At 44.2% G+C, this 24,292-nt stretch overlaps 1 protein-coding gene across 1 annotated transcript in view; it reads right to left on the minus strand.

Annotated features, from left to right (window-relative positions):
- Window positions 1–8,769: 8,769 nt before the first annotated feature.
- LOC148508430 (C-Jun-amino-terminal kinase-interacting protein 3-like) overlaps window positions 8,770–24,292 on the minus strand; it is a 111,352-nt gene continuing 95,829 nt past the window's right edge. Inside the window, exons 20-27 of the mRNA XM_088444545.1 lie at window positions 22,722–22,802; window positions 22,548–22,615; window positions 22,314–22,462; window positions 16,139–16,310; window positions 13,380–13,493; window positions 11,966–12,115; window positions 11,035–11,136; window positions 8,770–10,236 (exon numbers count right to left, since the gene is read on the minus strand). Coding sequence (XP_088300671.1) covers window positions 10,127–10,236; window positions 11,035–11,136; window positions 11,966–12,115; window positions 13,380–13,493; window positions 16,139–16,310; window positions 22,314–22,462; window positions 22,548–22,615; window positions 22,722–22,802 — 946 coding nt within the window. The 3' untranslated portion in view covers window positions 8,770–10,126. The remainder of the gene's footprint in view (window positions 10,237–11,034; window positions 11,137–11,965; window positions 12,116–13,379; window positions 13,494–16,138; window positions 16,311–22,313; window positions 22,463–22,547; window positions 22,616–22,721; window positions 22,803–24,292) is intronic.

Here is a 24,292-nt window from a genome sequence, read left to right on the forward strand (position 1 = left end):
GCTGGCTTACGTGCTTGTAAAAATTGTGCCGATGAGTGAGCTGGAAAAGCCTTAAGACTGATGTTTCAAGAGCCACGCCATCAAAGACAGACGACCCAGGTCCGGGTGTAGGCAGGGCCCCTGAGACAACATGTCCTGACATTGAGGCAGAAGAAACGGAACGTTGATGGATAGACCTCGAAGATCGGAGTACCAGGGACGTCTGGGCCAAGCCTGTGCCACCAGCAGAAGCGTGCCGCCGTCTTGTTTGAATTTCCGAAGGTCCCGAGGCAGCAAGGCTATCGGAGGGAAGAGATACGCTAGTTGAAATGTCCATTTCAGTGACAGCGCGTCCACTAGGCTTGCATCGGCGTCTCTTGTCCTGGACTCGTACACTGGCAATTTGTAATTGTGATGGGAAGCCATGAGGTCCACCTCCGGCAGTCCCCACTCGTCCACGAGCAGTTGAAAGACCTCTGGATGAAGGGACCATTCCCTGGGATGCACCTCGTGATGGCTGATGAAGTCCGTTTCCCAGTTCAGAACTCCTGGAATGAAGACTGCCGAGATGGCCGGAAGGTGGCACTCCGCCCAGGACAGGATGTGTGACACCTCCGACAATGCTGCTCGACTGCGAGTCCCTCCTTGTTGGTTGATGTACGCCACTGTGGTGGCGTTGTCAGACTGAACTTGTACTGCTCTTCCGTGAAGAGCGTGACCAGACAACTGGAAGGCCCTGTACACAGCCCGAAGTTCGAGAATATTGATGGGAAGAACCGCTTCTTCCGCTGTCAATCGTCCCTGAAGTGAAAGGGGACCCGACACCGCCCCCCAACCCCGAAGACTGGCATCCGTCGTGACAAGGACCCAGTCCGGGATCCAAAAGGGGCGGCCCTTGGTGAGATGAGTTGTCTGAAGCCACCAGGTCAATGAAAGGCGCACCTCCAGAGGCAATACAAGCATTTGCATCCTGATTCGGTGAGGCAACCCATTCCACTTGGATAGAATCAGCCCCTGAAGGGGTCTGGAATGGAATTGGGCATACTCCACCATGTCGAATGTCGACACCATGGACCCTAGAACTCTCATTGCCGAGTGCACTGACACTTGGGAACTCTTTAGACAACTGTTCATTTGCAGTTGTAGAGAGGCAACCTTTTCCGGAGTCAGGAAGATCCATTGCTGACGGGAGTCTAGAAGGGCTCCCAATTGAACCATCAACTGTGATGGAATTAGATAGGACTTCTTCCAGTTTACTAGCCACCCGTGCGCTTGGAGACAAGCGATCGTCAGGTGCAGATGTTGTAAAAGGACCTCCGGAGAGCTGCTCAGCAATAGGAGGTCATCTAGATATGGCAGAAGCCGTATACCTTGGCTCCGCAGATGTGCCACCATGACAGCCATCACTTTTGTGTACACCCTTGGAGCCGTGGAAAGACCAAAGAGTAGAGCCTGGAACTGGTTGATATAGCAAACCTCAGATACTGCTGGTGTGAAGGGGCTATAGGAACATGGAGGTAGGCGTCCTGGATATCCAGGGAGACCATTTAATCCCCCGGTTCCATAGCCAGAATGATAGAACGCAAAGTTTCCATCCTGAACGTAGGCACTTTGAGGTACTTGTTCAATGATTTCAGGTTGAGAATGGGCCGATGGGTTTCGGAACCAGAAATAGAGAAGAGTAGTAACCCATCCTGCGTTGAGATGGTGGAATGGGAACAACTACCCCTGCTTTCAGCAAGGACTCTATGGCTTCCTGGATCAACAACGCCTTGGTCTTGTCCGAGGAAAGGCTTGTGCAGAAGAAATGCTGAGGGGGTCTGTACTGGAAGGACAGGGCATACCCCTGAGAGACCACTTCTTGTACCCAAGCATCCGTGGTTGTATTGCACCAGCATTGGGCGAAGCGAAGAAGTCGGCCCCCCACTCTGGGATCCCCCAGAGAGAGGCCCATCCCATCAGGCTGAAGGCTTATCTTCAGGTTTGAAAGCCAGACGTCTAGTGCTCCAGGCTTGCTTTTTTGGTTTAGGGGCAGTCTTGTTTGATGACTGTCTCGGGAAAGATTAACCCTTGGACTTACCCTGAGTCTGAAAGGACCGAAAGGCTGATGTCCGAGCTTTAGAAGGTGCAGCAGCTGATGGTAAAAATGCCGACTTTGCTAAGGTATCCACAATTTTGTCAAGGTCAGGACCGAACAAAATTTCCCCATTAAAGGGTAAGGCCTCTAAGCCTTTCTTGGAATCCGCATCCGCCCTCCAAGACCGAAGCCACAAAGACCTGCGAGCAGAGACCGCTGCCGCAGACACCCTAGATGTGAGGAGACTAGCATCTAAAGGCGCTTCCCCAATATAGGAAGCGGCATCCCTCATTTGACCAATTAAAGCTCTCTGAACTTCCGGAGCTTCCTCAGGAAGCATATCCTCGAGTACATTGGCCCAACTCTCAATGGTTTTAGCCACCCAAGAGATGGCGTTGGACAGACGGGCCACCGCCCCTGAGAGAGAATAAATGGACTTTAAACAAGTCTCCACTTTCCTATCCGTGGGGTCCTTTAAGGACGAAATAGACGGCATTGGTAAGGTAGCACTTTTGATTAGGCGAGTGACGTGAGAATCCACCGCCGGTGGAGTTTCCCACTTCTTGCAATGACTAGCAGGAAACGGATAACTACTGCTTAAACGTTTCTGCGGCTGAAACCTCTTACTAGGTAACTGCCAGGCCTCCGCCATATGGTCAGTTGGTCAGATAAAGAAAAAACAGCCAACGTCACCTTCGCCTGTTTAAAGTTGGGATATTTGGACTTAGGGGCCGGAGGATCATCCTCAATATCTAAAATGGACCACACCGCCCGCACTAACGCTGGGACATTAATGGTAGACTTTGTCTCCACTTCCGGAGCAGGGGAATCTGAATCAGAATCCACATGCAACTCGCCCTCATCCGAGGACGCATCTGAGTCTGATAACTGCGCAGACTGGGATGACAGAACAGTGCGTTTTGACGCCTTGTGAGGCTTGTCACTACGCAACATGGATTGAAAAGCCGAAGAGGAGGACGCCAAACTGTACAGAATTGGAGAACACATAGACCCACGGGGGATTAGCTGGCGGCAGACCTTGAAAAGGGATGACGGACTGCTGCGTAATAGGAGGAGACTGCACATACATAGGGAACACCGCATATGGATGAACTGTCTGAGGCCCAGGGGGAGACTGCAACAATTGCGGTACACCCGGAGAAGAAGGGATGGCGGGTTGTGGTAACCCCCTATGGGGGAGGGAGGTCGGAACCGCCAGACGGTCTGCGATGGAAACCAGCACTTGGGAAATTATTGCCCAAGGTGGATCTTGTCCCGAAGTTGCGGGATTAGAGGGACCTGGTAACTGACGGCACCTGGCACACACACCATCTTGCGCTAAATCCTCCATACTGCCCACTGCAGCACAGGGTCTACAAGTGAGCAGACTGGGAGCCGCTGAGTGCTCAACTTCCTCATCAGACATGCTAAACAATAGATATAACGATATATACCCAAAGATATATAGCAAAACAATCCGGGAAGCTGGCGCACACAAGTCCACATATATGGCAACGTGTAGCACACAACAGTATGTGACCGACCTCACAAATACGTGAATTTATATATGTGAGATCCTTGAAACACACACACCTGCCAGGGCTGGAGGAGAAGGAAAGGGACAGGTATAGACTGACAGTACAGTAGGAACACAGCAGATACAGTCAGCACTAGCAAAAAGTCACATACCATGCAGAAAGCAAAAACACTTGCACTTTGTCACTACAATCAACCTCCCACATTCAGTGTCTGGGAGGGCTATAGCGCTGTGTAGACTAACCTTTTGAAGGGGAGAGGTATAGAGGGGTATCAACCACGCAGCACCGGAGAGATCTGCGCTGACCACCCTTGCAAAGATGGCCGCCAGAGACCTCAGAGGAGGAGCGGCCGCAGGAGGAAGCAGCTCAGCGTCGCCAGTACACATGAGAAAAGGCGCGCTGAGCTGAGGGGAGGAGCCGCTAAACAGGGAAGGCTCTCTCCCCTGGCTAGTGATTAACCCCCGGGACGCCAGTTCCCGCTTACCAGCAGTTGGTCCCTTGTGGTCCAGTGGTCTGGCCGAAATGGGGAGCCTGCCGCCACTTACTAGCGCCTCCGGTCTATCCCCAGAGACCGGAGGCAAAGGACTGCATGTGAGAAGGCTGTATACCTGCGGGTCACCGCAAGTAGCGACCCGCGGCTTACCTTTTCCCCGGCGCGTCCGGCAGCAGTCCAGGGAGAGCCCAGAGCCTGTGCTGGTGAATCCGCCGCGATCCCCAGATCAGTACTGGCGTCGCGGCGCCAGCGGGGTTGGAGGTGCGGCAGCTTAGACGTCCAATGGACAGTCTGAAGCTGCCACTCAGAAAAATTGTTAAAAAATAAAAATTAAACTAAGTTCTAGCTTAGGGGCTGCCCAGCAGCCCCCCTGCGCTAGGGTGACCTGACTCCGGCTGGGTACCAACTAAAACTGAGGTGCCTGTGGCTGGGGCAGGGTATATAGGAGGATGGACCCAGTGCATCCTGGGAGCAGCAAAAGCTTTAACTGTGTGGTGCCCGTGGATCCAGATCCAGCTATACCCCAAGGTCAACCCTGTGGACCCCCTATGGAACCTGAAGTTAAAACTTATTTTTCTCCCGAAAATTTTCATCACAATGCGATGGGACTAGGACGCACCATGGGACTGCACTGAATAATCTGATATGCGACACTTGTACAGATGTGTCCACATACATCTATTCTCAGTGCGCTACACATAACACGGGAGCTCCATGTGACTCAGTAGCGCTGAGCATCTTTTCGTTTTTACTTTTTACCTTCAAATGGGTCTTATTTGCAGAGCAATGTGAATAGGACGCACAAGCAGCTTCGGCTGATTAAAATGATATGTGCCTATATTGTGTGCGCGACTGCGGGTGTATCTGCAGGCGACATGCTACGCTAAAGTGTCAGCGGCTGTGACGCTGTAGCATAGCGTTTTGCATGCAGATATACCCGCAGTCGCACACACAATATAGGCACATATCATTTTAATCAGCCGAAGCTGCTTGTGCGTCCTATTTGCATCGCTGTGGGAATAAGACGCATTTGAAGGTATAATGTCGCAAGAAAAGATGCTCAGCGCTACTGAGTCACACCACAGCATGGACGGGTAATTAACACGCAATGAGGCTGGATGTATGAGAATACCTGTATATCTGTGTTCGACTGAGGGTCTAATTCAGCAAGGAACGCAGTTGCTTATACGCATGCAATTGGCCGATTGTTGCGTTCTGCTCATGGTTATGCATCGCAGTGCGCGAACTAGCCATTGCGAATGGGACAGTGATCGCAGATGATACCTTGACTCATGACAGAGTGATTGACAGGAAGTGCCGTTTGTGGGTGGTGATCAGCTAAACGCAGGCGTGCCAGTGTGTTCACATGCTATTTCAGGGGCGTGCATAATTTATCCACTGCGATACCAGAGGCAGCCTGAGGCCTCATTGCATACGCTGAAGTTAGCAATTGCTGAGTGAGGTCTGACCTGCATTAACTGCGCGTATGGGTCCGATGTTACTCAATGTTACCGATTATATTGCTATGTTGTCAAAGTATATGGATGTGACTAAGGGGAAGTGGATGTCCTTATGTTAGGCTGTGATCGCAATGTGAATGCAAACATTTACATATCACCGCTGATATTAGCAACTGCGTTGCGTGAGTATAAGCAGAATAGCGATCCATGCTGAATCAGGCCCACAGTCTATATACAAAGCACACCGGAGCGTGGCATGGAAAAAAGCCTCGGCCACTGCATTGCAGCACATCATACACATACTCAGTCGCACAGATATACAAGTGTCTCATATCAAATTAATCAGTGCAGTCTCCTGGTGCATCCTAGTCACATCACATTGTGGCTAAAACGTATTTTCGGGATAAAAAGACACAAAAAAACTGCTCAGCTAATGCAGTGTTGCACGGGACCTGGCACGCCGAGAGGGGCTGTTGGGTGTGACTGCAGCAATAGTGTACACATCTGTATATGGTGCCACAAGGGTCCTGCAGCGTCCTGCTTAGGGGTAAAACATAATTCTCATTACAGACAGGAATATAGCTTGCGTAGCATACATAATTACCATGGAGGATACAGAGGGGAGAGGGCCCTTCTCGCTAGAGCTTACAGTTTAGGGGATGGGCACAAGGATGGAGAGTGGGACAAATATGGGTAAAGCAGAGAATGGGCAACAAGAAGGAAGTGTGGGAAGGGTGAATTAAATATGAGTTTTGAGGGCATGTTGAAAGGGGATGTAGTTATCAGACCTGCAAACAGCATGCCGCCGGCCTGAATCCCGATGCTGAAAGTCTGACACGGGACTTAAGATAGGCATCGAAATACAGACGCCTATCTTAATCCCGACGCCGGAATCCAGAAGGATGTCAGCCCAAACGAGGTAAGTCCAGGGCGCCCTTAGCCGCGGGAGGTGGGCAGTGTTAGGTTTAGGCAGCGTAGCGGGGTTAGGTGTTGGGCGGGCAGGTTAGGGTAGTGCACCCCTAGGGGGGGAGGTTTAGGCACTAAGGGAGGAGGGTTAGGTTTAGGCACAAAGAAGGGAGACTTCGGTTTAGGCATTAACGGGGAGGGTTAGGATGCGGGATGGGGTGGGGTAAGGTTAGGCCACAAGAAGGCAGGTTAAGGGTTAGGGGCAGAAGGGGGGAGAGTAAGTATACTTACTCGACACCTGTCGGGATACCAGCCATCGGGATGCCGCTGTCAGTATTTTGACAGGAGGCATCCCAACAGCCGGGATTACATACAGATTCTGTTGAAAGGCTGGGATGTTTCTGACTGAGCATTCCAGAGAATTGGGGCAGAATAGCAGAAATCTTGAAGGTGTATAATAGGAGAAAGTGATCAGGGAGGAGGAGAGGTGGCGTCATTGCTAGAGTGGGTGGACGGTAGTAAGTGTGGAAATGAGGCTGGAGATATAGGGCCTGATTCAGGTTCGCATGAAAATGCCATCACAGCTGCAATGTCTTACAGATCACATTTGCGAAAATATGCTAATGACTCACCCGCCGTCCAGTGCTTAGAGACGCCCACTGGAAGCATCTCGCATCCGCTGCTCCCACAGAAAAAATGTAAACATCGAACGCAGATCAGGTGGCCATCAGCCTTCTCAGAAAGTCTAAGCAGTGTGGCTATCATGCATACGCAATTTCTATGAATCACTCAAACTGCGTATATATCAGCATTGCGTGTGGATGTGAATCAGGCCCATGGGGAGGAGAAGAGAGGGTGAGAGCTTTGGAGATGAGCGAGAGAAGTTTGAATTGATTCACAGGGGGATATAGGGAGCCAGTAGTGAGAAATGCTAAAGCTGGGTACACACTAGACGATATGTTGAATTGGAGGGACATATCGGGCACATCGTCTAGTGTGTTACCAGTTATGTTGCAGACGATGCGTGCTCCCGTGCATCGTCAGCGACATCCTCCATCGGCCCTACATTCAGGTACGACGAGGGATATCGTTAGCGGGGGCCATGCTGCCAAATGAAGCATGGCACCCGTCGTCGCAGCCAGCATTGGCAAGTGTGTAAGTACTTGCAGATGCCGGCACCCCGTCGGGTCCTGTCACATCATCTAGTGTGTACCGGCCTTAAGGAGGTTGAGGGGGGAGGGCGGGGGGCAGCAAAACAGAGCAATGAGAGTTAGATGAGATGTGCAGTAGTGACTGAAGAGGGGCCAGGTGAGAGATAAGGAAGCCAGACAGGAGTAGACTGAGAAGAGTGAGGATGATATGATATGGTGGTTTGCAACTTATATTTATTTATTAAATATAAACATACAAACATTCTAAAACCATCCAATTATTTTTCAGGAATAATGTTACAATAAAAAAATAGCATACATCTGCATAACTATAATAATGCTCTGATTCCAATTCATGAGAGAGAACATGTAGAAGGCACAAATACTTTGCTGAATTGGTAGTAACATTTATTCTTCAGTTTGCTGGAAGGCGTCTTGCTGTGGAAACCAGCTCCTTGTGGGTTGGGGGACTGGCTGGCAAGCTTGTGATTGCAGCTCTCCCTCGGGAGAAGGCTGGTGAGTCAGATTACGGTGAAAGACGCACGTCCAGGAGATAGATTTATTCGCTGTTGCAATCTTTGATTTGCTTGGATCTAGCACAAAATCCTTTGGACCCAGGAAAAATAGAGGGAAGTCCAGAGCCTGCTCCAATGTAGAACATAGACACACCAAGTATCCATGCTGGGTCAGACTGGCCCATCAGAGTACTAAGGAAAACCCTGTTACCTTCCCCAACTACTTCCTGCCTGTCACTCCAATTGCCAGTAAGTAGTCCCTGCGGGCGGCTACGGTAATGTACCTTGACGCATGCGGATTGACTATAATTGCTCAACTGCAAAAACATCGGTCCCGAGTTGATAATGGTCTTAGCACATAATACAGTATGTGGCACATGTAATATCTTGATACGATATTAATTAGAGTCTGAACGTTAGCCTAAATGGTGCAAATGTGCACCGGGGCACAAATACCGATGTAATACGAATGCAGTGTTTTGTGTATCCGGCAAATAACAGACTCTTCTCATTCGTAAACAAAACAGAACAGGATAAATACATTCATTCTTTCATAGCATGAAAAACATGGACAGTGATTTAATCACAACATATTTAATTATAATTATTTCAAGAACAGTTGTTATATTGTGTAAACCAAAAATCCCAAACAATTCAAAGAGTTAGTAAAAGGACATACAGATTAAAAAAATAATAATAACACATGATTTGAATCTTTTTGAATACCAGAAGAAAGAGAGAGATTATAGAATTGTTAGAAATTATTTTTGCTGCCTATTGTATTGTCCAAAAGCTCTTAAATAACACAGTTCATGAATCATCTCCCACATTTATGTAATAAATTATACATTTTTGTGTATAAAAATAGGTTACATTCTTGATGTTTTAACTTTTTTTGCATTGGAATAAAATCTGTGTTTTGCTCGACTGACACAACAATGAATATACCATAAAAGATGAACATTAATTTAAACACTGACTATTAGTTATAACCACCTTTATATCTGTAATTAAAAGGATCAGTTGCACAGCTATCCTCCTACATAGTAGAATCAGCGGTTACCTGAACCCATGGGGAACGGTCAGGTGCCACAAGTTTTTTAAAGCCACATTTGACACAGTGGTAGACTAACCCGTTTACTCTTGCCTTATCCATAAGTGCATGGAACTAATCCATTTCGACAGAAGGACAAACGGCGTGCTCGCTTATGAAGCAGCATAATGCCCCAGATTACATTCCAGTGTAACGTGTGCTTATCTGAATGGGCGGGTTTCACATTTTGTAATGATATAAATGACTGACATGATCTTTGTGAGACCATAGAGCTAGATAATGCTGGTAGAGATTAAGGCGTAGAGCAATAAGCCCTGAGTTCGAATGCAATCTTCAGCTTCCAGCTCAAAGAGCTGTAATACCTGCAGTGCCAGACAGGTGGCGCTACATTGTTACATGCAATAACACTGCTGACAGTGCAACAGATCGTAGAGATGCATAAAACATTGTTAACATAATGGAACAACACAAATAACAATACATATTGTTCACCATTTTAACCTTAGTTGTGCGCGATTTCTAGAAAGACAACATTAGCAGTCATCACACAAAATGGTGTTTGAATGCATGAGATAGACACGATTATTTTAAGTGCCAAAAAAACAAAACACAACTGCAAAAAAATAATTTGAAATCAAAATGCAGCATTTCTAATGTCCAGGAGATGAAAATATCTCCAGCGGGAGGAAGAGAGATAAATAATATTCACGGCACAACTTCACGGTATTTTAGAGACTCAAATTGCACAAAACCCAGAATGTCAGCATTTTATAATAAGGCAAAATACCTTCTACCCAAAGTAAAGCAGAGAAGATCCCAGCGTGAAAAGAACACATTACTTTCTTCTTTGTCAGCCGGCACCACAAACAATAAATACACGTTTTCATAGGTTAGATAGTGAGTCTGTCTGGTCAGTGTGCTGTCATGTCATATCACCCGATTCGCTTTAATCTTCAGGTTAGCATCTGCCATACAATGAGGTGGCTTCTCTCTGATCTCCTGTACCTTGGTATTGTCAGCAGCAGATCTCCACAGCCCTCATCTGTGTCACCTGTTTCATCACCTAGATCCACAATTAAGATAAAAAGAAATCTATGCATTAAAAATAGTAATGTATTGCTGAGTACACACTGGCCAATATATCGTGTGCGCGTTGGGCAGTGTGTACAGACTTGCTGCAAAGGCCGCCAGTGACTGACAGCTCATCTGGATGGGCACATTTAATGCCGGCCCAGTTGTGACATCAGTCACGACACATCGGGCCGACGATTGGTACAGATGTGTCGTCTTGCATCTTTGCCGCTTGTGCGGGAAATCGCGCCACGCCTGGCGTGAGTCACGCACCAGTAAATAGATATGAGTGTTGCATTTGCCCCCGTGACTCTATAGGATTACATGGAGCGAACGCATCGCGCGGCATGGCGTACAGTGGTGGACGCGACTAGTCGCATGGCGCGATGCGTGAGCACGTTTGCAGCACAATCGGCAAGGGTGCAAGAGGACATACTGTATCTGTAAGTGTTAATGCACTTAACAATTATCAAATAAGCCGATCAGTCATCCTACTGTATACCCAACTTATGTCACCTGATTAACTTTATTGCCACACAGCATGTAATCCTGGATTCAATACAGACTGGTAGACAAATTACTTCCTGGCCGTGTGTGTGTTTACAAAAGTAGATTGTAAGCGATTTCATACATTATTAAACTATTTAATTATATTCATGTATGAGAAACACTTTAGTGTTTTTAATAGATTTGGATAATAGCTTGTTGAGATATAATATAATGTAAATGATATAAGTCAGAATATATAACAGACGTAGTAAATAAAAAACAAGAACAGCAAATAACATACCAATCCTGAAGTTAATGTATCCTTCACCTCCACTCATCAATAAGATACTGGAGTTGGATGTAATTTCACTGCCCCCTACTGGTAATGATGGGTTGATACAACCTGAAGAGTTGAATAATTTTTTCAGTATATATAATTATTATTTAGCAGGAATTATTGTTTTATGCCATGCTGTTCAAGAAGATACCCAAGTAAAAATACGTGACCCCCCCCCCCAACTCTGTCTGTCTTAAACAGAAACCCTCACATTTGAGTGAGATGCTGCTGTCAGCAATGAATTCAGGGACAGAGGAGACATATGGGGGGATATTCAATTATATGTGAGGTTTCACCTGAACCTGGTGCAACATGTCATTGTGCATAGTGCGGATAATTACAAGGGGAAAACCCTGCTTGTCTTTTCTTGCATCTCAGTGGGGTAAGAGCAAAAATGAGCTGCTGGATATCCCGCATTATTTTAGCTGGAAGGTTCTGATGGATCATAATGTAGCTGAACCTCCCACTCGATTTATATTACTGCTTGGCATAAGTAAAATTTTACGTAGCGATAGTGATCAATTGTATATACATTTAGTGACACTTCGGGGGAGATTTATCAAAGCTTGGAGGAATATAAAGTGGAGAGAACAAGTACCAACCAATCATTAGATTATTTTTCTTAGTTCCTATACCAAGTCTTAGCTCTATATAGACAGATAGGTCACAAAACCAGAAATAAATTTGCTGCTAATTTCAAATATTACACAAAGAAACATGACAATCATGTGCTATTCTGCCTATGAGATGGGGAAAGACTGCATCATATTTCAATATAATCTGGTATCATTTAGGCTCAATGCTGCAAATTAACAAAAAATAAAGTTACCCAGAAATCTCTTTTAATTATAATTAAATTAGATAATAGATCCTAAACCTCTCTATTTGTGCTTACCTGGAACACATGCAAAAAACTTGACAGCATCTCTGTGACCGTGAAATGAGACTTGCGCATTCTCCATAGAACAGTACGGACCCCTTTGGGGAACGTGATCCTGCGGACTTTTCTCATCTTCACTTACTTGTACAGACTGTGAATCCATTTCTGCAAGAAGAGCACAGTCAGCCTTATTGTATAATAGCAAGACTGAAAGCATAAGTGTGACCTTCACATATGGCCCAAGCAAAATAAGAAACGACATTCATGTACAATATTTAGGAATCATTGAGAGAAGACAACATACTTTGACATACAGTATTTAAGTCATGATCAAAAATTTTAAAAAATAATCTGTAAATGGCATCCTGGGAATTTTTTAAATTACATTTTTATTCAGGTAGAATAAATAAGTGACTATAGCAACAGTGTGGAGGAAAGGAAATTACACCTCCTTTTATCAGGTGCCATATGGATAGCATAGTAGTTTGGTAGAAAATGACAAACATAAGCAATTTGCAAATTTTAATTAATCCTTGGCAGGAATACATTTTTTTGCGTATCCGATATGACCATTTGCCATGACTTGCCTTCTTACAAGGAGTAATAATATATACATATAATCATTTTCTCATAAAAACCAGGTGCTGCGTCTCTGCAATTTCCCCAGTTAGGAAATCACCCCTATATTATGGCAGGTCCCTTAATATCCAGCAGAGAGATTCACTCTCACACACTTTTTACAGAAGTAGTTGATCATACAGTAAGTGTAACATTGGGGGTGATCAACTCAGTGCGCTGTTGATATCGCTGGGAGGGAGCTCCCCGGAGCTATTAAATTCAGCGTGCTGCTTAGTCCTACTAAAGGATTTCTTCTTGCACCCTCCTGAGTGTGCGAGGAGAAATTTGACTAAAGTGCCGGCTGTGTGCTAGTTCTCCGGCTTAGCGCGGCATTAACAGCCTCGTGGTAGGCACTTTAGACGGAGAATGCCGGTTCTTGCGACTAAACACCCAGGTTAAATCACGAGAACCGGCATTCTCCATCTTAACTGCTTCCTGACAAAGTAAACATCGCAGTGAATTGAATAGCTCTGGGAGCTCCCTCCCGGGAACTATTCAACATCGCAATGCATTGAGTCGCCCCCACTAACATAACCAAAACACCACTAGGAATGAACAACACTGTTTGCTGATAGGATATCAGTAATCCAATTACGATTCTACATTTTGGTTGCATGGACATATAACATGTTATGTATAGCAATAATATAATTATCCAAACTGTTCTATTTTAAACTCCTCTGATCAGACTATTTTGTGCTCTCTGCAAACACAATGAAAGTCAACTTGCATTTAATAATAACTTTATCATTCTGACAATCATGATTTTCACAGACAGATAAATGAATTCATAAATAAAATAGCTTCTTACCCATAGAGAATGGAATGGCGACAATGACTCCGCAGGTAGTTCCCACCCACAGAAAGCCACAGAACGCAGACAGCGCAGAGATTTGTGCCATAGACATAGCAAAGATTTTGGAGCCTGTAAAGAATTTTTTTCATACTTTATTTTTAGTTTTCTAATACAAATTGTATGATTTACTTACCTTACTACCAGTATACAACATTTACCACTGTAGTTCATATAAAAAAAAACTACAAAAACTTAGATCTGCAAGAGACGGCAAGTAGGCCTATGTCACAGTACTAAGGCGCAAGAACTGCATTAACCAAAGCATCCAAGGGGGAAATGTAATAGCCTGAGAGATGCAGGAACGGACATGAATCCAGTGAGTCTGCCCAGGTTGGCTTGGAATTTAAAATAAGTGAAACTTTAAAAACAATGTGCAGACTCACTGGGATTGCACCGATGTCTGCACCTCTCAGGCTGCTACATTTCCCCCTGCAGCTCATCAAATTAAATGATGCACCTTTTTGTATACAATGGCTAGAAAAAAATATTCACCAATTTTGCATTTATTCCATCATACTTTAATCCATGCACCCATAATGTACCACATTGACTATTGCTTTTTCCCTCTTCCCCTAACCAGACTTTCACCCTTAGGGTTAAATTTACTAAAGTGAGAGTTTTTAGAAGTGAGTTTTAAAATTGATGTTGCCCATAGCAACCAATCAGATTCTAGCTATTATCTTCTATAAGGTGCTAGTTAAATGTTAAGTAGATTCTGATTGGTTGCTATGGGCAACATCACTTTTAAAACGCACTTCTAAAAACTCTCACTTTAGTAAATTTACCCCTTACAATCTATTCTGACTGCAGCAGCTGAACTCATTTTCCTTGCAAAACATTTCCTGCTGATGCTCTGCTAGTGCCTATGAAGGAATTGTACCGAACAAAAACATAAACTACTTGTACTAACGTCCAAAGCCATTAACAAAGGTGCACCACATTCATCTCTTCCCTTTCCTCAAATATCACCCAACTTGATGCTTCCTCTCTGCCCATGATATACAAATATCAATCTAACTCTATATAGCGGTGTCTACATACATCTTACTTCCTTGCATGTTAAACAGCGCTTCTAGTTGTGCCATGCCGTGGTGTGACTTAGTAGCACCGAGTGTCTATTTGTGCGACTTTTTACTTTCAAATGTGTTTTAGCGATGTGAATAGGACGCACAAGCAGCTTCTGCTGAATAAAATGATATGTGACATGCTTATATTCCATGTGAGACTGCGGCTGTATCTGCATGCAAAATGCTACATTACACTGTTACAGCAGCTGACAATGAAATGAAGTATTTAGCATGCAGATACACCAGCAGTCACACACAGAATATAGGCATGTCGTTCACAGACATATTGGATCGGCCCATCGGCACAGCTGGTGTACGGGTGACCCTGCCAATTGCCTTTACACATTCTGCAGGGACCCAATGATTAGTGACAGCTCAACCTGGTGAGCAAATTTAAATGCCCGCCCTGTTGTGACGTCAAGCCCGGAACACTGGGCAGACAGTTGCTAAGTGTGTATGCACTTACCAATCACCAGATAGGTCGGCAGTTCGGCCGACCTGTCGACATAGTGTGTACCCAGCTTAATAGAATACCAACACACTACACAGTTCACACTTTTTTTCCTCCAATTATATACAGAAACGCTTTGCCTCACTGAGCAGATTTTCTTAACATTAATCAACACAAAACATCAAATCAGAAGATGTAATAATTATTTATGATAAAATTATTTATTCCTCCTCCTACTGTCACCATGTGGATGGGGAAGCCAATGACAGTGTGGGAAAAGTTTATATATATATATATATATATATATATATATATATATTAGATTATTTTATGCAAGAAGCTCATTAGATTGTAATAAATAATGAATTATACAAGCATAGTCTGCTTCCAGTTGGATTACAGGCAGGAGCATTTTAAGAGAGGAGGGGGACCATGTGCAGTCTCCAATTGGGCCCCTTCCTCTCTATCCAGGGTCTCCAGGAAAATGGCTGGCGTGTACAGCACTGCTGCTGCCAGCGCGGGTCTCCAGGAAAATGGCTGGTGTGTACAGCGCTGCTGCTGCCAGCATGGGTCTCCAGGAAAATGGCTGGCGTGTACAGCGCTGCTGCTGCCAGCGCGGGTCTCCAGGAAAATAATATCGTGTACAGCGCTGCTGCTGCCAGCGCGGGTCTCCAGGAAAATGGCTGGCGTGTACAGCACTGCTGCTGCCAGCGCGGGTCTCCAGGAAAATGGCTGGCGTGTACAGCACTGCTGCTGCCAGCACGGGTCTCCGGAGAGGGAAGAATTGAGGAACATTGGTGCAAAAAAATCAGAATGCTCATATAGAGAAAAAAAGCTCTGTGATAATATTACTCTCTTCTTTATGCCCAATATTACAACAATTTAAAAGTAAAAATTGCATTTGTTCTGGTTTTATGTCTCATTATATTCTCAATTATGACCAAAGTTATAAATGAGAGCTAAAATGTTAAGTGCACTTTTTGTACTGCTATGTATGCAGTAGACTTATGACGTGCTATGGAAGGCAGAGGGTGTAACCTTCATTATTACATTTTCACATTATTTGCTTTACATTATTTTGAACCAATTTGTTCCCTGGTAACGGAGTAAAGATGAAGGAATGTGAAGGTCCAGACCATTTTTCCACTGCTTGAGAACATAAGACATGAAGTCACTATGTCAGCAGCAGCTCTCACCCAGCATTCTCTGCAGGAAAGGCTCCAGCTCCAGCTCCTGTAAGGGTTGTCCAGTCTGGGCATGGAAAAGGCGAAGAATGGAATCCAGGCGAACAGACACCCAGACGCCATCTCCGGCAGCAGCAATATGCCGGACCTGGCTCTCAGCGCGATGTGTTGCTTCAAACCATTTCTACAGGGGAACAAAACAAACATTTTAGTCATATTCATTTCTTTACCCACATCAACAGATACTACCGGGGAAAAGAGCTAATGACACAGTTCGAGTGTGTGGGGGAGATGGATCAAGCCTTGGAAAGATATAAGTGGAGAAGTTGCCCAAAGCAACCAATCAGCTTCTGTCTTTTATCTTGCACAGTCTATGAACTGACAGTTAGAAGCGGATTGGTTGTTGTGGATAACTTCTCCACTTTATCTCTCTCCAAGGCTTGATACATCTCCCCGTGTGTATTTGAAATCAGTACTGAATGATAGTATAAGAGTACCGAGTATAAATAGACAGAAATAAATATGAAGCTTTTAAACAGATCTTGTGCACACACACAAATACAGTAAGCAAATTAAAACATACAAATGATTGTTAATCTTAAACAAAATGGGTTTAAACTAAATGTAATGCATAGCGTGGTGGTTGGCCAGCACTAACACAATGGTGCGCTGTGAATTAACCACAAAAACCTTCTGTGCGATAAAAACCTTCTGTGCCAAGCAGCAGCTCACAAAGTGGGTTCTGCACTCCACAAAAAGTTACAACACAAACAAACAAATTGGAGCACTCAGCCTGAGACAGTTGAGGCCAGAGAAATGTATATATTTTCATTATTACAAATCAATTAAAAAACATATTAACACCTGAATTGCATCAATTGTACTGAATTGCAGATGTGTCCACATACATCTATCTGCCGTGCGCTACAAGTCGCGTTACACATAACGCGTGAGCGCCGAGCATCTTTTCGTGTGACTTTCTCCCTTAAAATGTGTGTCATTCGCCAAGCGATGCGAATTGGTCGCACAAGCAGCTTATGGAGACGGATTCCCTCTTTCATATTACTAAAACACCATAGGGATGGGAAGTTGTTCTTTTAGTGTATGAATTGCAAAGTTGCTTTACTAGAATGCCTAAAGGAAGACTCCGTGCCCAGAGACTCCTTACCACCATTTATCTGTGTGATAAGATGGTGTACTCAGCACATTAATGACTTCTGTATACATTTTGCACGCTCCTTCTCTAAAGGACTGAATAATGGTTAAAGTTTTAATGCATTTTGAATGTGCTGTTCCTGTTTGCTCTGAGTTGTATGTGGCATGGTGGGGTTGGGTACGGGATGCCAGCGATCGGGATTCCGGCGGTCAAAATCCTGATGCTGGCATCCCGACAGGGTTAGGATCCTAACCATCCCCCTACTCCTAATCCTCCCACCTCGCTGCCTAATCCTAAACCTCCCCCTTGGTCCCGCAACCTACTGCCCCTCTCCCACACCCTAACTTTCCCCCTAACTCCAGTACTTACCGTCAGGATGCCGGTTCCGGGACTCTGCCAGGTGTCGGGATTCTGGCGCCAGCATTCTAAGTGCCGGCAATCCGACTGTCGGGATTATAACTACATCCCAGCATGGTGTATGTGGTTACTGTACTCTTCAATAACAAATATCATCTGCAATCCAAATCTACTGCCACAAACACATAGAAAGACACCTCCGCTCAGCCCTGCACATGTGCATGTCCTCTCTCCACTCTCAGGTGACACCTCTGCAACATAGAAGATGTGCCGCATGTGTGTGCAGAGAGGTGAAAAACGCATGGTGAATGCATAGCCTTCCATGGCTTGTGCAATGTCTGATCCCACTATTCACTTAGCAGTTCTGCTGTGTAATACTGTAAGAACATGTTGCAATAGTGGTAGTGTAATAATTTAATATTCTAGTTCTACAATTAAAGTGATGTAAACTACAGAGTCTAGATTACAGTATCTTTACTGCAGAGCTGGAATAGCAATCTAGTTCCAAGAGATTTCTCTTTGATACTGTACATACTGTTAAAAATAAGCCAGCACAGGTGATTTTCCTTCTTTTCAATCTTGTATCCACAATTAGTTTTCTTTCTCAAATATAAACAAAAAACAGGAACACATAGTGCAATATTGTCAAGCACCAAACCAGAGGATTTATTTATACATCTCACGCACATGTTAAAAGACATAAAACAAGCATATACAGATGTGTCCTCATACATTTAGCCTCCTTGCTAATCAGCCCTTCTAATCGCGCCATGCCGTGGCATGACTCGGTAGCGCAGAGCGTCTTTTTGTGCGACTTTTTACCTTCAAATGTGTCTTATTCACACAGTCATGCGAACAGCACAAGCAGCTTCTGCTGATTAAAATGATATGCAACATGTCTATGTTCTCTGTGCGTTTGCGGGTGTATCTGCATGCGAAACGCTACGTTACAATGTTACAGCCGCTGACACTAACGTAGTATTTCACATGCAGATACACAGAGAATACAGACATGCTGCATATAATTTTAATCAGCAGAAGCTGCTTGTGCTAGCTACTCGCATCACTTTGTGAATAAGACGCATTTTAAGGTAAAAAGTCGCACGGATACGCTCGGCGCTACCGAGGCACACGGAGCTCCCGCGTTATATGTAGTGCGACTTGTAGCGCATGGAGGATAGATGTATGTGGACACACCTGTAGCACCTTAAAAGGTGAATCAGGGGATATCCACGCACACGGTTACCCTCCCAGGTGGTATAAGGAATAACGGAGTGTCCAAAGTTCTGGATCTTTGTCCTCCAACTCCTCTTTGGGATCTAGGTAAGTGATCGCGGTGGTTCCCTCAATTCACTGTGTCACAACATTTTTGAGTTACAGGTTATGAAGTCTTTAATCGGGCATTTCACCCCACCCACTTCAAAATCTTTTATTTTACTACAACCCTTTACTGTTTTGCACATCAGACACAGTCCACACCTGTGGAAGCCCATACTACTATTATTTATTCTTTTATTTGCCTCAATGGTACTTTTAAAGAAGAGGCTTTTTTTTATATAAAACAGTGCTTCTCTTGTATCACATTCCCAATCACCGGGTCGTTCCTCAAAATTTCCCAATGTTTTTTAAATATTGATTCTATTTCTTTATATTTGGAATTATATTTGCTAATAAACGACCATTACAGATAACCTGTAACTCAAAAAATGTTATCTACACATTGGAATTAAATTGTGGATTGTTTTATATAGGGAAAACTTCCCGTTATATGAAAACCCATTTATCGGAACATATGTGGAATATAAAAAAGGGGTTGGAAACAGAATCGGTATGTTATACCACCGGACCTAAGCCCGGCGGACGAAATACGGACGCCGGAAGGCCGGCAGATGGAGATCCCGACAGGGTAAAGGCACACATCCACTAGACGATAGACAAAAGACTGCACGATTACGACATTGTAATCGTGCAGTAGTTTGTCAGTCTCTGATATGCCTGCACTGACCGAGCAGTCGTTCGGTGTAGGCTCATCAATCATCTGCAAACATGTTGAACCTGATGATATCGTCAGGTTATACAACATATTTGTACGATGATAGATGTCTAAACGACCAGCAATCTGCAAACAATTATCGAACGATAACTATATCGTAATCGTTCAATTTAATCGTCTAGTGGATGTGTGCCTTAAGTATTAACCCTATCCCTACCCCTCTCCCCCCCCACCTAACCCTCCCTTAGTGGTGCCTAACCCTAACCTCCCCCCCCTAGTGCCAAGCCTAAACTCCCCCCAGGGGTGCCTAAACCTAACCCCCCCTGCACCCTAAACCTAACCCTCCCGGGAAGGGGGGGGCGCCTAACCCTAACCTCCCCCCGGGGGTGCCTAACGCTAAACCCCCTTCCCCTAGCCTTACCCTAAGCCTCCCGGGGAGTCCCTAAACCTAACCCTCCCCTGCGGCTAAAAGCTCCCGACGCCCGGCTTACCTACGTTCGGAATGCCGGGCGTTGGGATTTCGGCATGGGGCTAATGATAGGTGTCGGTATTTAGATGCCTATCATTAGTCCCATGCCGGGCTTTCACTGTCGGGAAGCCAGCGGATGGAAACACATACTATTTCATCCCATTTTAAACTCAAGTACATTTGTAATCCATGTAATTTAAAATCTTTTTGGGGTATTCAGACAATAAAACCCTACATGGAGATGTAAAAACGTTGAATTTAAACTTGCCCGAGCAGAGATGGGTTGGATTTACAAGTTAAAAATTGTTGCCCCAAAAGGCCTTAACTGTGAATTTGAGGTAAAATGGTTTTTATGATCTTATTCAGTCTTAATATTTTACTATCTTTTAAACAATTCTTATCCCATATTTATTAGATATGATATTATATTACTTCTGCTTTGTTACTATATTTTTTATATGGACACTATGTATAATGAATCATATGAATAATAAGATTTACTCCTATGCATTTTGGTTATAAATATATTTTATAAATTATTTCTGCCCTCTTTTTCTTTTTATATGGACACTATGTAAACTGAAAAATATGGAATATTATCCACTCTGATGCACTTTATTCCCCCAATGGAATGCAAGCTAAACCATTTCTATGGGAGTTCCGGGTTGGCGGCCATCTTCATCCGGTCCGACAAATTACAACTTCTGGCCGGACAGTAGTACCTTTCCAATAGCCCGGGATATCACAATGGTGAACTAGGATCAAGTGTTGTGTAGAGTACTTCCGGTGAAGGTGAATGGAATGCAAAGGAAATTCCGATTCCGCCACTTCCGGCCATGAGTCCCGAGCGTGCTGAGTGGGAAAATACAATGCAGCTGGGGGGAGTTATCCTATTATTTTGGGTATAAATATGTGTACTAGTTAGAATGGCCACCAAGCTTCTGATAAAGGATATCCTGTCCGAAACGCGCCAAGCTGGTGACACAGGGGTCTATTTATCAAGCAGTGAAAAGTGTGGAGAAGTGAACCAGTGGAGAAGTTGCCCATAGCAACCAATCAGCTCCTACCTATTATTTTATAGACTGTACTTGATAAATGCTACTTCAAAGCAGATTGGTTGCTATGGGCAACTTCTCCACTGGTCCACTTCTCCACACTTTTCACTGCTTGATAAATAGATCCCACAGTGACTTGAGGGAACCACTGCAATCACTTACCTAGATCCCAAAGAGGAGTTGGACACTCCGTTATTTCTTATACCACCTGGGAGGGTAACCGTGTGCATGGACATCCCCTGATTCACCTTTATGGTGCTATATGATTGTTTTATGTTTTTTAACATGCGAGTGAGATGTATAATTAAATCCTCAGGTTTGGTGCTTGACAATATTGCACTATGTTTTCCTGTTTTTTTGTTTATATTTGAGAAAGAAAACATGAGAACTAATTGTGGATACAAGATGGCAAAAGATTGAAAAGAAAGAAAATCGCCTGTGCTGACTTATTTTTAACAGAGTAAAGCTGGCCACACACATAGCGATATTTTACCCGATCTGGCCGATTCCGACACATTGGAACGACAGATCGTGTAAAATATGGCCAAATCCTGAGTAAACCGTGAGTCCCCACTCACGATCACGATGTGATGCGCGTCCCCGCTGGTCGCACATTGCATCGTCAGATCTGCCGTGCAGTAGGGCAGATCTGACAATCTAGGAGGCGATGTACTGTGAAAGTCTGGATGCAGGAGAGATCGTTTGAAGATTGAAGACCAAATCGTGTGCAGATCGTGTGCAGAGCTGCAGGGGAGAGTTTCAAGGGAAATCGTATACAAATCATACACATCGGCTGATAATGTGCAGATCGCTATGTCTGTGGCCAGCTTAAGAGTTTCAGCTATGGACATAATTGAACATTGACTTATTGTGGTGTGCGCCATTGTGGGTCATTGTTCTAGTATATAAATTGTTTGTTCTGAGGAGAGCGTGAAGGTTCCTCATATGTGTTCACAGGCAGCAATCCACTGATTGTGCAGATTTTATATTTCTATTTATTGTAACTGTACATACTAATAATAGTAATTGTATGATCGCTGACGATCTCAACTTTTGAGTAAAGTCACAAAATTGTTTCATGAGTTACTAAAGCTAGATTTCCTTGCAGCAGACAGTTTACTGACATACAAGCGTTTTTCTACAAAATATTAAATTACTTTGATTTTGGCCGTCCGTGGATCCAAGACATAGATCCTATTCCTGTAGCCACACCACACTTCTCCCTGGACATACACACAGCAGCGAATGGATTGTTGGGGCCTTCCCAAGTCCACAACTTTTGGATTCTCTAAATCCCAGTTCCTAGCTGATCAAATAAATGGCTTTAATTAATAACGAATAGCAGAAAATAATGGACACATTAATTCCATGCATTTATATGTCTAACTTACCAGCATTCCTACTAAATATTGCAAGTGTTCCATCGCCCAAAGTAGCTACCACTCGGTTACCAGCAGGTCTGTGATTTATGGAACACAAGAAATGAAGGACAGTATTATATACAAGCCAATGGCTAACCAGCTATTTGTTTCCTCCTGCTGCCCTGTAGCTGAATTGCAACTTACATAATACTATGAATGGCATCTTTAAGTTGAACTTTCTGTAGGCAGTTCTTCCAATCAGACACAGCAGAATGGATAAATATACTAAATTAAAAAAGGGAAATAAGAATACATTTATTGTGTAACAAATGCAAAAGGGTAATAATTGAATTAAATCTCAAACAAATTCATAATATACTAAATGTATTCTGTATGCTTTATAGCCAGAACTGTATGCTGGCACCGCCTAGAGGCACATAAAGTAAATTACACATGTCCACGTGTCCTCATACACCTAGGGGGTATATTTACGAATATGAGAGTTTTTAGAAATGGAGATGTTGCCCATAGCAACCAATCAGGTTCTACTTAATATTTAACTAGCACCTTCAATCTCGAAGATAATGGCTAGACTCTGATTGGTTGCTATGGGCAACATCTCCACTTCTAAAAACTAAATATACCCCCTAGCGTCTATACGTCATATGGCACGAGATGCCCGGTGCAACGGAGCAGCATACCGTATTTTTCTTTCCATTTTGCATCTTTTTCGCATCGCAGATACACTGTAACACCACTCACAGTGTACCAGAGATGCTGGGCTGCGACTTTAACCGCACAAGAAATCGCTTTAAACACAGAACAGAACTTGGCGTGAGAAAAAAACGTGGCTGCTCACATCGGAGCCATTCTTACACCAATTGAGACTTGGTCACACACAGATGTACAAATATCGCACATCAAATTGATCAGTACAAGCCAGCAATGTAGATTAGTTGCTCCCAAATGTTTTATTTAGGAGAATAAGACGCAGTTCGAGTAAGGAAGACGCTCGGTCTGGCCGAATCGCCTGGGACCTGACACGCTGAGTGGGGCTACTGTCTTTGGCACGACTTGAGCAACAGTGTATGAGGACACATCGGTAGGACTCAGAAATACTTTTCCATCACCACAACCTATTCATATTTTTTCATGCACTACGAAAGGAATCATATAAGGCTCACTAACTTTGCTTTATACTGTACAAAAGAGTTACTTATACAATTCACAAATGTAAAAGTGACCATACCTTCATATAACTCAAAATATTTACTATTACAGTTACATTGGCTCTGCAACACGGTACATACTGCCAGCACAGTCCCTGCTTGCAAAATACACTGCACAACAATGAGAATGTTTCCGATGTGAAAATAGTTACTTCTAATTGATTTCAGCATGCAAAGAATGAATATGACATTGAATACTCTCAGCTAGCTCTGAGTTCCGAGATATAGCCCATTTTTGACGATGTAGGGATATTCCTAGTGAAGTGGGCAGAATGGAGAGAATCTTACCAGCAATGTGCGTTCCGCGCAGAGGGGGCGGGGCCTAATGACCCAATTAAATGAATCAGTTATTTGCCCCCTCCCCTATTCAAATATATGCGATTCACGGGATTAGCCACACAAGTGTGGTGCACTGAGTGACGAGCATAGTGAGCGATTCCACCAAGACATTTCAGCAATGGAACAAAGATATCAGGGTAGGTGAATCACTACTGTTGGACAGTGACAAGAGATGCCCCAGAAGATGAGTACAAGCGACAAGCAAAG

This window comes from Taudactylus pleione, unplaced genomic scaffold, assembly GCF_031769625.1.
Source record: "Taudactylus pleione unplaced genomic scaffold, aTauple2 ptg000366l, whole genome shotgun sequence".
Classification (NCBI taxonomy): domain Eukaryota; kingdom Metazoa; phylum Chordata; class Amphibia; order Anura; family Myobatrachidae; genus Taudactylus; species Taudactylus pleione.